The 15,554-nt window shown below is 31.5% G+C and overlaps 1 protein-coding gene across 1 annotated transcript; it reads left to right on the plus strand.

Annotated features, from left to right (window-relative positions):
* Positions 1-1,433: 1,433 nt before the first annotated feature.
* LOC131625647 (uncharacterized) lies at positions 1,434-2,126 on the plus strand. The gene has a single exon (XM_058896490.1). It carries the CDS (start codon positions 1,547-1,549, stop codon positions 1,988-1,990), a length of 444 nt encoding a protein of 147 aa, XP_058752473.1. The 5' UTR covers positions 1,434-1,546; the 3' UTR covers positions 1,991-2,126.
* The last annotated feature ends 13,428 nt before the right edge of the window (positions 2,127-15,554 follow it).

Below are 15,554 nucleotides of genomic sequence, written 5' to 3' on the forward strand. Positions count from 1 at the left end.
AATGTCTATCTATCTATGTTTTGAGAAATTTGTTAACATCAAAATTTCAAAGCAATGGGCCCACTCTTCCACTATTATTAAGATTCCTCAACTATGAGTTAGATTAGAAAAACTATCCTCCAAACCTTATCTACATCATAGATAAAATTAAAAGGTTATTGATTCCTAACTTTTTTGTGTAAATAAGTTGAAAATGAACTTCAACGGTTTCATTTAAGTCCTTTTCACAACAAATTGAGGTTATTCTTCATGCAACGGTTAGTTGATCAAAGTAAATTAGGACTATGTCTTAGAAAAAAGAAGATAAAAGTAAAAAAACCAAAACATAAAAATAAGTCCAATGATTACTAACAAAAACACAAAAAAATCATTTTTCTCCTTTTGCAAAGTAAAGTGAATTCTCATGGTATATTCTTAATTCTTTTTAGTGTTAACATCTTATTTTTGTTGCAAGTTTATCAATTTTATTTTGGGTTTTTGTTGTTTTGTTTGAATCTCTAAAATATCACAAATGATGAAAATGAATACTACACATATGTTATAGAAATTAATTATAATATAATTTATTTTACAACAACTAGAGCAAAAAAATTAAAAGAAAAAATAAAATAATATATACTTTTAAAAATTAAAAATAAATAAAGTATATTTTTAGAATGGCATAAATAAAATTATTTTATCAAGACTAAATGTGATTTATTTTTGTTTTTGGTATGAAGCGGAGTATCCTCTGCCCGCAACTAAGAGACTAATTTCTAATCAAATAGAATTTTATAGGCGACAAAACTCCCTAAAAAAAATTTAACACTTGCATATCCAAAGATCATTTATTTTTAAAAATTAAAATCATATTCTAATTTTTATTGCTATTTTTTTATCATAATTTCTATTATTATAATTTGATTTTTTAGATGAAATTTTAAAACGAAAAGGCTAAATATATATATTTTTAATTATAAATATAAATAAATATGGTCATCAAGAATCATAAATATAAATAAATATTTTTTAAAAATATATAAATATAAATAAATGTTATAAAAATAATAATAAATTAACATATTATACTCATTTAAGTTAATTATTTCCTATCAGTTGAACCTTCATCCACCCGCCGTACAAATATTTAATTAAATATTACAACTAATCTATTAAAAAAATTGTATTACTAGTTTCATTTATTACCTCTGAGAAATTAATTAATGAAAAATTAGATCTCAGCCATTCATTATTATCACTAATTACTATCACTATCCTATAATTTCTATTAAAATAAATAAATTTAAAATTATTCTCTAAAATAATGATAAATAAACTCAAATAACTCTTAGTATATAGCATTACTCAAGATACTCTTAATTAATATATTTATTATAATTATAGTTAGTATATGTGTGAATTAATTAATCACAATTAGTATCCATAGTTAGTATATGTGATATCCTTTATATCATTCCACACCATTCACCTACCTCGCTTCCTTTTTCTTTCTTCCACTCAAACTGAACCAACTCAACTCATCCAGATCTCAATTTCTCAACCAAAAATGGAAGCACTTCTTTCCCAATTCACCTTCCTCTCAGACCAATCTCTCCACGACAAAACCTTCGACCCGTCCACAATCGAAGACCTCATGAAGCTCTTCGAGCTCGAATCCTACAAAGCCTGGGCCGCCGCGGAGCTCGAGCAACAAACAGAATTCGAAGAAACCGAACACGCCATGCAAGAAGCCGAGGAGCATCTCGATTCGGTGATGCAAAGCGCCATGGACGAGTTCGCAAGATTTGAAGAGGAGATGGAGAGAATCTCGAGAGATGAAGTGGAGAGCTTGGTTGAGAGTGGTGAGAGAGCGAGGAGGATGGGGAATTTGATGGAGAAAAGTGCGGCTGTTGCTTCGAAGAAGTATATGGAAGCGGCTTTGAATTCGGCTACTGCTTCTATGAAATCGGCTTGGAGAGGAATTTCTTCAGGAAAGGTTCATCCATCTTGATTGATAGATATGTGTTTACTGTTTATGCATCTGAAATATATTTATGTATCTATCATCTATTATCTATATATCTATATGTGGCAAAAATTGCATTGAAACTAATCTACTAGTGAAAAATAAAAATAGTTTTTATTTAGTTGATGATATCTATGGATTTATTTTGTTGTTTTGAGTGATTTCAATACAAATTATCAATTTTTTTTATTTTTTTAGAAAATGGGTGATACACTTAGGGTGTTTATTGGTTCGGGAAAATTCGAATTAAAACAGAATCCAAACCAAATCATAGTGTTTGGTTCTGGCATACTTTTTTAGTTTGGACAAAAACCGAACCAAATCGACGAAATTCGTTGTTAATTGGTTCGAGCATCGGATTTGAAAAATTCTATCCGCGAGTCCGTCTACCCGAACCAATCATAACTGATTTGTATAATTTATATCATAATTATCATGAAAACTAATATAAAATATTCAACTTCAAAAAAAAAAAATTCTATTGGTGACATTCACATTCAATATGGAGAAATTTGAAATTTAGTTGATGTAAATTAGGTATTTTTAAAAACATTTGTCACATTTGTTTTTAGTGTATTTTATCGATCTAACTCAAATCAATATGTTGTTTCTCGCTTTGGACTTTATCGTAAAAATGTGTAAATTCAAATCATACCAATTCATACATTTTTTATCAGTTTGGGCATTATTCTCTTAAAATCGAATCAAACTGGCCCGCGAATACCCCTAGATACACCGATAGTATAAAATAGTTTTAAAATGTCAATCACTCTATTATTTAAAAAAAACTTTTAATAATACAACAGATTTACGATTTTTTATTGGATAACTTTCGGTGCATATCCATTAAACCTAATTTTTTTTCTCATAAAAACAAGAAAAGTGGGGAATTAGATCCAATTTGAGATGAATATCATTAACTAAAAGTGGAAAGGGAAGTAGATTCATTGTTTTTGATAGAGGAAAGAAATTCGTTACATTATGGGGTGGATCTATACGATAGTTTTATATGGTATAAGATGAATCACTTTTTGTCAGAATTTTGTTGATTATATATCCTAAATGCAAGCCTTTCTTATATCCTAAATCAAATTAAACTTAAATTTTTATAACAATAATTTAAATTAACCTTAATTAAAAATTTAAATTTCGTCAATTGTCCAAAATATTTCAAATATACTCCACTATTTTTCACGAAGAGTTGCTATTCTCTTTAGTCTTGTAGTAAGATTTAGATGAGGACCACTAAATGTTTTAACTCTTGAGATGTTTTTTATATTATCATAAGAGTAATCAAAATCACCCTCATATGTGGGTGGTTCGTCTTCAACAAATATGTTGTGTAATATGATACAAGCATATATGATATGTTTGAGGGTTTCCATGTTCTGCCAGGCTCGTATTGGATCACATATAATTTAAAATTGAAATTGAAGCACTTCAAATTTCCACTCTACATTCTTTCTAATTGATTCTTAATGTTGTGCAAATAGTTTTATCTATTCTCCTTGCGACATTTAAATGTGTTATACCCCAAAATTTGCCCGCATCTTTTTTCAAGAAAACTCCAATCTGAAAATTAAGAGTCTCATATAATCATGGATTTTTTCAACAAATATCCTGACATATGAAATACTTAGTTTTAGAATTTTTTCTTATACAGTAATTTGGCTTGCAGTTGAATTTATTCTTACGCAAACGCCAAATACTGTTTATTACTTCACACATGCTATTTATTTATTTACAAATAAATAGTACTGACACAATTCGTACAGAGTTAAATCTTTTGCAGGCGCAGAATCAGAAAACTCAGACTGTACTGGTAACAGTAAATATTAGTTATTTATTATGTCTGTGTTTTTTAACAAGTTATGTAAATAAACTTTCATTTTTCACATAAAACAAAAACAAAAACAACAAAAAAGAAAATTAACTTTGACTGTTGATTTTTCACTCTAACTGCTACGTCAATACCTGAACAGTCAGTTGACAGCCAAACTGCTGGCAGTACAATTCTCAGTGTTTTGTACCATCAATCAAATCAATCTTTCACAATTCAAAATTCCAAGATTTTTGTTCTAGAAGTCTTCTGAATATCACGCGATTAGCAGAGACTCAACACTGCACAAAAATCAGGTACGCTTAACTGTCTCCTACACAAACAGTCCCTGACTAGGGTTTTCTTGTTTTTACAGGAGAAACAAGCTTTTGAGACCTCAAATGGATTTCATGCACATCCATATATCTCAAAGTACCATCATACAAATTTTCAAACTTCAATTCACTCAGACGCACCGTCAGCAGCTCAAACAGTCAACAGACGACCCGTTTGACCAAAAAAGTCAACAGACAGTCAAAAATGAAATTTTTTGTCAAAGTCCATATTTTGTCAAAGGATTCATCATTTGATCATTGGATGATCATAATTCATCAAGGAAAGATCAAAAATCAACAAAACCCTAAGATTCAAAATTAGGGTTTTTGCCTGAAAAGTCAACTCAACTTTGACTGGTCATAACTCTCTCATCCTTCATCCAAAAAATTCAAACCAAAGCTCATTTTGAAGGAAATTAAATTATCTTTCAAATGCAATTGATCCCATGGTCATTGCATTCACCATTTGAAAAATATGACCAAAGACATTACAGGTCATTTTCAAATTCAACAAAAAGACACTTTTTTCAAAAGGACACACAAGGAGCATCAAAAATCATTTTGACATGAGACCAAAGGCATTGGTTAGAGGACTCTTTTAGGTTTCCAAAAAGTGCAATATCTCCTTCATATGACAAAAATTGAGGGATTTACACCTTGTTGAAGTTGGCTAAATTTTGGGAAAATGCATGAAATCAACATTGCTCAAAAATGTATTTTTTCCAAATGGGGCCAAGTTTTCATGGTTCAAACATCATTTCCATAATATTATGGGCCTCCCACGACCAAGACAAGGCCCACACCTTTTTTTATCCATTTTTTTCTTAATTTTATCTTATTTTAAGATTAAATTAAAAGGAAAATGAATGGATAATGAGTAGCTTACAATCCAAGCATGACTCACCCAAGGAATCTCTGATTTTCTGCAGAGAATTGAAGAGCAAGGCAAGAGCATTGAAGAGAAGAAGACTTGGTCAATAATTCAAAGGTTTTTAATATAAAAAAATCAAGAATTCCACAAAGGCAACTAGATGCTTCTTGGCTTCAATTCTAAGCACAACATAGTCTATATAAAGGCTATAACACTTCACAATCAAGAGAGACAGAAATCAGAGCCATTCTTATGCTTGTACCATGCTTGTAACCACTTAAACTTTTCAAAGAAATTTCAAATTCGAATTTTTAGTTTAATACATTTTCAATATAAACTAAACACTTAAACACCTTCCTCAAGCATTACTGAACATATCTCAATCATTTCCAAGTCCTGAAACCTCATAAATCGAGCTACCTAGGCCACGGTTTGTTCAAACTAAAACTAACTTATATCTCATAATCCATGCATGTTTAGCAAGATGTAGATATATATTTGTGTTTGGTTTGAGGTCCTAATCGTTTCTGGAAACTTAATTGAAGTTTGGACGCCTATACGAAGGATCACCATTTTAGGGTTCGAACCTTTAAATTTGGGGTTTTACGATCCATGCAAAATTATGAACTCTAAGTAGTATCTTCAAACTCGCATGAATAAGACGAATTGAACCATGGCATCGCGCCAAATTTATATTAATGTTTGCTTGCATTCGTTATTTTCAACAGGTGTAAAAGGTTGGAGTTTTTACACCACCTGCAATTGAAAGGTGTAAAAGACCCATCCTGAGGAAGAAGATGATGCGTGGCGTCCTCTGATTGGCTGGAGGGCGCGCGCGTGTTTTTTAAACTGATCTTGGATTCAGTGTTTTGCAGGTGTACCACGTGCGATGGTCCCCCACTTTAATCACCTTCTGATCCACTTGCCAGCTCATCCAACGTTCCAGAACACTCATCCTTACCATGTTCCCTCATGAATTTCCACATCTGATCAGTATCCTTTTATTTTCTATTTTATTTTAATTTCTTTGCAAAATTAATTAAAAATAGTTTTAAAAATCCAAAAAATACACAAAAAATATTTTTAGACTTCTAAAATAATATATTATTTTCTGAAATAAAAATATTTTATTTTTCTTCAAAATTTCAATATTTTGCATAATTAATTAGTATATATTTATATATTTGCTTTTTAATTATTCTAACCAATCAAAAATCATAAAAAAAAATTGTTCTTTATATAAAATATTGTTTATATATTATAAACTAATTTTGTACATATTTTGAATAATTTTCTCTTTGAGTTTTAATTATTTGTATAATTATTTGTATAATTATGTATTAATTAGCTTAATCAATTTCAAAAATTCCAAAAAAATTAGTTTTGTTTTAAAATTAATTGACAAATATTTTGTACATATTTTAAACTTAATTTCTAGGTTTAAATATATTTTCATCTTTTTTTCTTCATTTTAATTTAATTAATCATGCATTAATTATAATTAAAATCAATCATAAAAAATCCAAAAATATGCCTTTTATTTTTCCTGCAATTTAAAATTCCTAGATAAATGTATAGGATGTCAAATTCATGTAAATAGGCTAGTTTACATTTCCTGCACAATCGATGTAATAGCGTAGATTTACTTTCCGCACTTTACATTTCCGCATTTTAATTTCCAGCAAATATAAACTACGTGTATGTCAAAGATAAAATTGAATCGTTAGATCACTAACTCCAAAAGATAAAATATCTGAATTCAAACACAAATCACACTTGCACCTTTTAAGGTAATCCCTTCTCATTCTTTTCAAAATCAAAGTCAAAATTCTACTGTTTCGAGTACAAAATCGAACCTTTTGTTTGTATCCGGTGAAAGGATAGATTTTTAAAGGAAATAAGGATAAAGACCTTACAACTCAGGGTAGACCTCCTAGTTTGCTTGCTCAAATCAAAACAAACAAAATTCTCATACACTGTTGTTTTTCAAAACAAAACTTTCCAAAAAGACAATATTTTGTATACATCCAAACACGGATCATTACAAAGTTAACGTTCTTTTCAAAACATCTTTTCAATACATCCGCACAAGCATCTTTCGAAAGGTTCATCCTTCTTGATAGATAGATGTGCGTTTATGCATCAATATATATTTATGTATCTATTATCTATTATATCTATATGTGGCAAAAATTGCATTGAAACTAATCTACTAGTGAAAAATAAAAATAGTTTTTATTTAGTTGATGATATCTATGGATTTATTTTTGTTGTTTTTGGGTGATTTAAATCCAAATTAGCTAAACTTTTTTTCTCATAAAAACAAGAAAAAGAAGAAATTGGATCCAAACTGAGATGCTGAATGAATATGAATATGATTATCTAAAAATGAAAAGGATAGTTTTATATGGTATAAGATGAATCACTTCTTGTTCATAATTTTGTTGATTATATATCCTAAGTGCACGCCTTTCTTATATCCTAAATCAAATTAAACTTAAATTTTTATAACAATAACTTAGGATAAGTCAAATTTAAATTTCGTCAACTGTCCAAAATATTTTCAAATATACTCCACTGGATTTTTTTAAGTTGTTGATTAACTATTTTTTCACGGAGACTTGTTATTCTTTGTAGTCTTGTATTCTTTGTAGTCTTGTACTAAGATACACATGAGGACCATTGAATGTTTTAGCTGTTGAGATGTTTTTTATATTATCATAAGAGTAAACAAAATCATCTCCATATGTGGGTGGTTCGTCTTCAACAAACATGTTGTGTAATATGATACTTGCATATATGATATGTTTGAGGGTTTCCAGATTGTGTCAGGCTCGTATTGGATCACATATAATTTAAAATTGAAATTGAAGAACTTCAAATGTCCACTCTACATTCTTTCTAATTACTGATATTGACAAATTTAGTTCACCCATGATATATATACCATCCAATACTAGATAATATCCTAATTATATAAAGTCTTATCGATTGTATATTGCATAGTGGGAGTTCGTCCTTCCAAAATATCATTAAAGTCATTGGATTGGTTTAGCACGTTAATATCACTGTTTGAATCTGTAATACCAAAAAATGCATGTCAAACCCACAAGTTTTGTGATGTCATTGTTTCATGCATGATCGTGGGTTTACCATAATCACCTCGACAAAAGTGTCATTTTTATGCAATATGACAAGTTTTCCGTTTCTAATGCATACAATTAATGGAACCTATTTGAGTACCGAGTTCTACTAGTTTTGTGTTTATCTAAGGTGATCAATAATGTTGGTTCGAAATATTGTTTTGCTTTAACAAATAAATTCTTTTAAAAAGAGGACTTAGGGTTCATAATTATTATCCAAAACAAATTGATGCAAACTCTCAATTTCATTACTAAAAAACAAAACACTTTTGTAGAAAAATAAAAAAAATTGAACAACACCTACTTACATTAGCGTGTTGTCCTGTTTAAACTGACAAGCTACCTACTTTCATCAATGTAGTCTCATCGATTAGGATTGATTTTAAGTACAACTATTAAATATAGTATTTTCTAAACTAAGTTTAAGACACTTTCGTAGCCTCAAATTCAATTGTTCGATATTTCTCGTTTAGATACCGAATCACACCCTTTTAGTATGTGATTAGCATATAAGTATCTCTACTTTCGTAGAGATATTTGTGTTTGAAGAAAAAATCCATAACAACCTTTGTAGTTTTCTTATAGCAGAATGGTCGAAAATCTACATGAGATATGCCATAGAATGATCCTCATGACCCTAAATCTTGTGAAAATCTACTCAGATATATTTGAAACTAAAGCATACATAGCAAAGGATAGAGGCATACACATGATAAGAAATAAAAACATAATAAGAACTCGTATTGCAGTTAAAATAATTGTACCAAACGCTCTGAAGAGACTTTATCAAAACAAAACAAGCTTAAACTTTGCAGAAAGAAAATGCAAAAAATGTAAAGTGCTTGGAAACATAAAGTATCTAAAGATTTGGTTTTTTGTTCTGAATTATAAGCCAAATATATAGGCACTAAGACATAAATTCATACTAAATTCCCTTAATCATGAAGAGAAGCGAATGGGAAATCTAGAGGTCACCAAAAGAAACATTAGAAATATATTTATGTATCTATCATCTATTATCTATATACCTATATGTGGCAAAAATTGCATTGAAACTAATTTACTAGTGAAAAATAAAAATAGTTTTTATTTAGTTGATGATATCTATGGATTTATTTTTGTTGTTTTTGGGTGATTTAAATCCAAATTAGCTAAACTTTTTTTCTCATAAAAACAAGAAAAGAAAAGTGGGAATTGGATCCAAACTGAGATACTGAATGAAGATGAATATGAATTGGATTGACTAAAAGTGAAAAGGGATATAGATTCATTGTTTTTGATAGAGGAGGCAAATTCATTACGTGATGGGGTGGATCTATACTAATAGTTTGATAGGGTATAAGATGAATCACTTTTTTGTAGTCAGAGTTTTGTTGATTACTTGATTATACATCTATGAAGACGAGATATCCTAAATTCACGCCTTTCTTATATCCTAAATCAAATTAAACTTAAATACTTGACATGTATAATCATAAGTAGAATAATTAGATATAATTTCTTAGGTGTATTTTGTCTTATTTTTCAATAAAAATATGATAAGTGTATAATTTCTCTTACACATATGCAATTTTTTCATATTTTCACTTCTTAAATGATGTAAAGTACATTTGTTATATTTTCATGAATCACACCTAAAGAATTATAGACAAGTTTTCTCCTAGTTAAAAACGATAAAAATAAAGGCAAATTCTTTGATACCCTAATCAAAATCACCTCATATGTGTGTCATTCGTCTTTAACAAACATGTTGTGTAATATGATATAAATATATATGATATGTTTGAGGGTTTTCATGTGCCAGACACGTGTTGGGCCACATATAAGTTATAATCGAAAATGAAGCACTTTAAATGTCCACTCTACATTCTTTCTAACTGATTCTTGATGTAGGGCAAATATTTTTATCTTTTCTCCTTGCGACATTGAAATGGTATTGACAATTTTAGTTCACTCATTATATATACCATCTGATACTAGATAATATCCTAATTATATAGAGTCTTATCCATTGTATATTGCATAGTGGGAGTTTGTCCTTCCAAAATATTGTTAAACACATTGGATTGGTTTAACACGTTAATGCCATTGTTTGAACCTGCAATACCAAAAAATACATGTTAGATCCACAAGTCTTGTGATGTCATTGTTTCATGCATGATCGTGGGTTTACCATAATCACCTCGACAAAAGTGTCATTTCCACGCAATAGGACAAATTTTTCATTTCCAATGCATACAAATAACGGAACCTATTTGAGTATCGAGTTCTACTAGTTTTGTGTTTATCTAAGGCGATCAATAATGTTGGTTTGAAATATTATTTTGCTTTAACAAATAAATTCTTTGTAAAAACAAGACTTATGGTTCATTATTCTTATCCAAAACAAATTGATGCGGACTTTCAGTTCCATTACAAAAAAAGAAATCACTTTTGTAGAAAAATAGAAAATTGGAATACACCTACTTACGTCAGCGTGTTGTCATGTTCTAAACCAACAAGCTACCTACTTTCTTCAGTGTAGCCTCATCGAGTAGGATTAATTTTAAGTGCAACTATTTAAAATGAAGTTTTTCAACTAAGTTTGAGACACTTTCGTAGTCTCGAATTCAATTGTCTGGTATTTCTTGTTCAGATACCAAATCACACCCTTTTAGTATGTGACTGGTATCTAAGGTATCTTTACTTTCGTAGAGATGTTTATGTTTGAAGCAGAAATCCACAACAACCTTTGTAGTTTTCTCATAGCAGAATGGTAGAAAATCTACATGAGATCTGCCATAGAACGATCCTCATGACCCTAAATCTTATGGAAATCTACTTAGACATATTTGAAATTAAAGCATACATAGCAAATGATAGAGGCATACACATGATAAGAAATAAAAACATAATAAGAACTCGTATTGCAGTTAAAATAATTGTACCAAACGCTCCGAAGAGACTTTAACAAAACACAACAAGCTTAAACTTTGCAGAAAGAAAATGCAAAAAATGTAAAGTGATTGGAAACTAAAAGTATTTAAAGATTTGTTTTTTTATGAGTTACAAGCCAAATATATAAGCCCTAAGACATGAATTCACACTAAGTTTTCTTAATCGTGAAGAGAAAGGAATAGGAAAGCCAGAGGTCACCAAAAGTAACAGAAGAATGTGAAAAGCACCTCTTGTTACTATGAGAATTATGCTCGTAAAAGGGAATTATAAGTTGGCTGTGATTCTCCCAGTGGCCCGTAATTCCAAATTACGCTTAAAGCGTAATTTCCACAATTTGGCCCAAAAATAAAATCCTAAGAGGAGGAAAATTACGACCATAATTTAGTATTACAGGTTCATTGTAACTCCCTCTGTCTTTTTATTTTTCCTTGGCTTTTCCTATTGATCATTAGAAAATAGTCCTATACCTCCAGAGTTGTGAAAAGATGGAAGTGAGAAATCTCATTTGGTCGTGTTTGTTTGAGTGACCAGTGTATTGTAAAGACACAAGGCATTTTTGGAAATACTATGGCAAAATAACACACACAAAAAATATTTAAGAAGTCTCTCATGTTTTATTTAAACCACCTAAAAATGTTTTTATAATCTAGCTAGTTGATTAGTGGAGTGCATGATTAATTGGAAGCATTTTTACAACTATATAATCAATTAGATCAATAACCTAATTGATTATATTTTTCTTGGTTGAGTCTAAAATTGACTGGCGCGATCTCTTAATGATTGGTAACAACTAAGTATCAAAACCTTCCATTTGTGGCTTGAATAATTGATTATTGAAGATCAAAAAATTCATTGGCCTAATCAATTATAGCATTGATTTGGCCCATGGGTTATTTCCAAGTTTATACCACGCTCTAGTCTATAAATACAGAGCTTCTCTATCACTTTTAAACATCCAGAAAACGAGCTTTTATCTCACTTTCATTTCTCTCATCATTTTCACTAAATCTCTTGTATTTTTGCACGTATATTCAGCAATAGTGCCTCGAGAGTATTCTTGAGTCTAAGTGAGGATCTTTGCTTTTGGTAAGGGCTAGATTATAATTTATAAAATGTGTATTATCTCTTGTGTAAAATATTCTTCCATAGGAAGTTGTTTGGTAGTGAGCTAATCCAATGAGAGATATTGTTTGCTTTGGGGATTATCTTAAGAATTCTCTGCTTGGTTCGTGAGTTTCGTCAAGAAGAAAAAAATATCTTTTGGTTCGTCAATATCAGTCAGGAAAATATCCACAATGGTTATTGAGCTCCTCCTAGTTAAAAGATTTATCAATTCGAGATAAGCCTGATTAAAATAACACTTGATTCCTGAGTTCAACTTTGTAAAAGCCCAGTCAATTCGAGATCAGATAGTATAAAATGTCACATTGGTCCCTGAGTTCTGTCTGGTAAAAGCTTAGCCAGTTCAAGATTAACCATTATAAAATCTCACCTTGTTTTGTGGTTATCCTATGCATAACCTCGGTTTCGTAGAGATATTTATGTTTAAAGCAGAAATCCATAACAACCATTGTAGTTTTTTCATAGCATAATGGTAGAAAATCTACATGAGATCTCTCATAGAACGGTCGTCAAGACCCTAAATCTTATGGAAATCTACTAAGACATATTTGAAACTAAAGCATACAAATAAAAGGATAAGGGCATACACGTGATAAGAAATAAAAACATAATAAGAACCCGTATAACAATTAAAATAATTGTACCAAACGCTTCAAAGAGTCTGTTGATATTTGTGTATATATATATATATACATCTTAACATGGTATCCGAGCCTACTAAGAGACAACTGTTAGAACAATATTTGTTCTGATCAATTATCTTAGTTTTGATGATAACAATAATATGAATTTTGCTTAAGATAATATGGTACTCTAATCCAATGCAATTTCCTTTTCAGGAAATATATAAAGAGTATGCATAATTCAGCGCTCAGAAGCTTTGTCTCAAATGGTTCAGCATGCAACATCAGAACATGGTCTGGCAAGACATCAGAAGATGGTCGAAGCAGAATCAGAACATGGATCTATGGAAGCATCAGAAGAACATGAGATCAGAAGCACTGAAGTTCTGATGGTATCACGCTCAGAAGCACTTCAAGGTCAGAAGATCAGAAGATGCTATGCACCAAGCTGTTTGACTCTGATGATATTCAAACGTTGTATTCACAAACATCAGATCAGAAGAAAGTACAAGTGGCAGGCTATGCTGACTGACAAAAGGAACGTTAGAAGCTATTAAAGGCAACGTCAGTAGACACAGCGTGAACAAGGCTCGAGGTAGTTGACAAAAGCGTATAACATTAAATGCGATGCTGTACGGAACACACAAAGCATTAAATGCACTCAACGGTCATCTTCTCAAACGCCTATAAATATGAAGTTCTGATGAGAAGCAAGGTTAACGATTCAAAAGCAAAACAACTCATATCAACTTGCTGAAACTCTGTTCAAATCAAAGCTCAGAATCTTCATCTTCATCAAAGCTCACTACATTGCTGTTGTAATATATTAGTGAGATTAAGCTTAAACGTTAAGAGAAATATCACAGTTTGTGATTATAGCTTTTAAGAAGCATTGTAATACTCTTAGAAAGATTACATTAAGTTGTAAGTAACTAGAGTGATCGTGTTGATCAGAATACTCTAGGAAGTCTTAGCTTGTGTCTAAGCAGTTGTAATTAGAGTGATCACGTGGTGGTCAGGATACTCTAAGAAAGTCTTAGCTTGTGTCTAAGCAGTTGTTCCTGGAGTGATCAGGTTGTGATCAGGATACTCTAGAAGACTTAGTTGCGGACTAAGTGGAAAACCATTGTAATCCGTGCGATTAGTGGATTAAATCCTCAGTTGAGGTAAATCATCTCTGCGGGGGTGGACTGGAGTAGTTTAGTTAACAACGAACCAGGATAAAAATAACTGTGCAATTTATTTTTATCTGTCAAGTTTTTAAAGCTACACTTATTCAAACCCCCCCTTTCTAAGTGTTTTTCTATCCTTCAACAACATTTCATTGTGTTTTACCCGGTTTACCCACTGTCTTCCGGTGAAATTTTGTTTTGCAAACCGTGACATAACTCCGGTTTGCCTTTCATCCACTGTTGTGGCACATTCTAGCATCATTTTTCGAAATTCTTCGGTTCCCATCGCACTACCTCCGCCATGGCTACTGTTCACGGAAATCTTATGGCAAACCAACCCTACCAACAGAAGTGCATCCTCTGATCCGACTATTCCCTAGTTTATCACAATCAAAAACTGTCGCATGCGCTCATACGCGCCACCTCGTTCTCTGTGTGTGGGCCTCACACGCCGCCACCTAAATTGCGCGTGACAGCACTTATAGCGGCCGATCCGGGAAATTTTTCCACTGCGTTGCCTGTCTTCCTACACTTGTTCCAGATCCGGACTCAGATTTTATTTTCCATTCATGGAAAACTGTGATCTAATACAAACCGAGCCTTTTCACTTGGTTTGTGTGATATTTTCTCTTTTCAGATACTTATGGCTACTCCTCAGAGATTTTGCCGAACTACGATAATTTGCTCAAGTGGTATCAGAATCATCATAACTCATATTCTATTGCTTCGGCTGCACACATTAGTAATTCATCTATTTGCCTATTTCAATCATCTCCTCGGGGATCTTGGGTCCTTGATTTTGATGTGTATGATCATGTTACCGGTAATAAATGTCTTTTCTTTTCCCTCTCTACCTATGGTTTCTTACCTATTATAACTTGATCTGCCAATGGTTCTAAAACTCGATCAAAAGGAATTGATATTGTTTAAGTTTTAACTTCTCTCTTTCGCTACTATAAAATATGCATATGACATATATGAGTCCTTGAAAATGACTCATGAAGGAAACGCTCAAGTCAAGGAGACCAAAGCTCTTGCATTAATCCAGAAGTATGAAGCCTTCAAGATGGAGGATGATGAAGACATTGAAAAGATGTTTTCAAGATTTCAAACTTTGACTGCTGGATTGAGAGTTCTTGACAAAGGCTACACCAAGGCTGATCATGTAAAGAAGATCATCAGAAGTTTGCCCAGAAGATGGGGCCCAATGGTGACTGCATTCAAGATTGCAAAGAATCTGAATGAAGTCTCTTTGGAAGAGCTTATCAGTGCCTTGAGAAGCCATGAAATTGAGCTGGACGCAAATGAGCCTCAGAAGAAAGGTAAGTCTATTGCATTAAAATCAAATATCAAAAAATGCACTAACGCTTTTCAGGCAAGAGAAGAAGATTCTGAAGAATCAGAATCTGAAGAAGAAGATGAACTGTCCTTGATCTCCAGAAGGCTAAATCAACTCTGGAAGAACAAGCATAGGAAGTTCAGAGGCGTCAGAAGTTCAAAGAAATTTGAACGTGGAGAATCTTCTGA

Source organism: Vicia villosa, linkage group LG1 (genome assembly GCF_029867415.1).
Source record: "Vicia villosa cultivar HV-30 ecotype Madison, WI linkage group LG1, Vvil1.0, whole genome shotgun sequence".
NCBI classification, from domain to species: domain Eukaryota; kingdom Viridiplantae; phylum Streptophyta; class Magnoliopsida; order Fabales; family Fabaceae; genus Vicia; species Vicia villosa.

What these genes read in the sequence shown, in the direction of transcription:
- LOC131625647 (XM_058896490.1), top strand. Translation starts at nt 1,547, where the DNA reads ATGGAAGCACTTCTTTCCCAATTCACCTTCCTCTCAGACCAATCTCTC.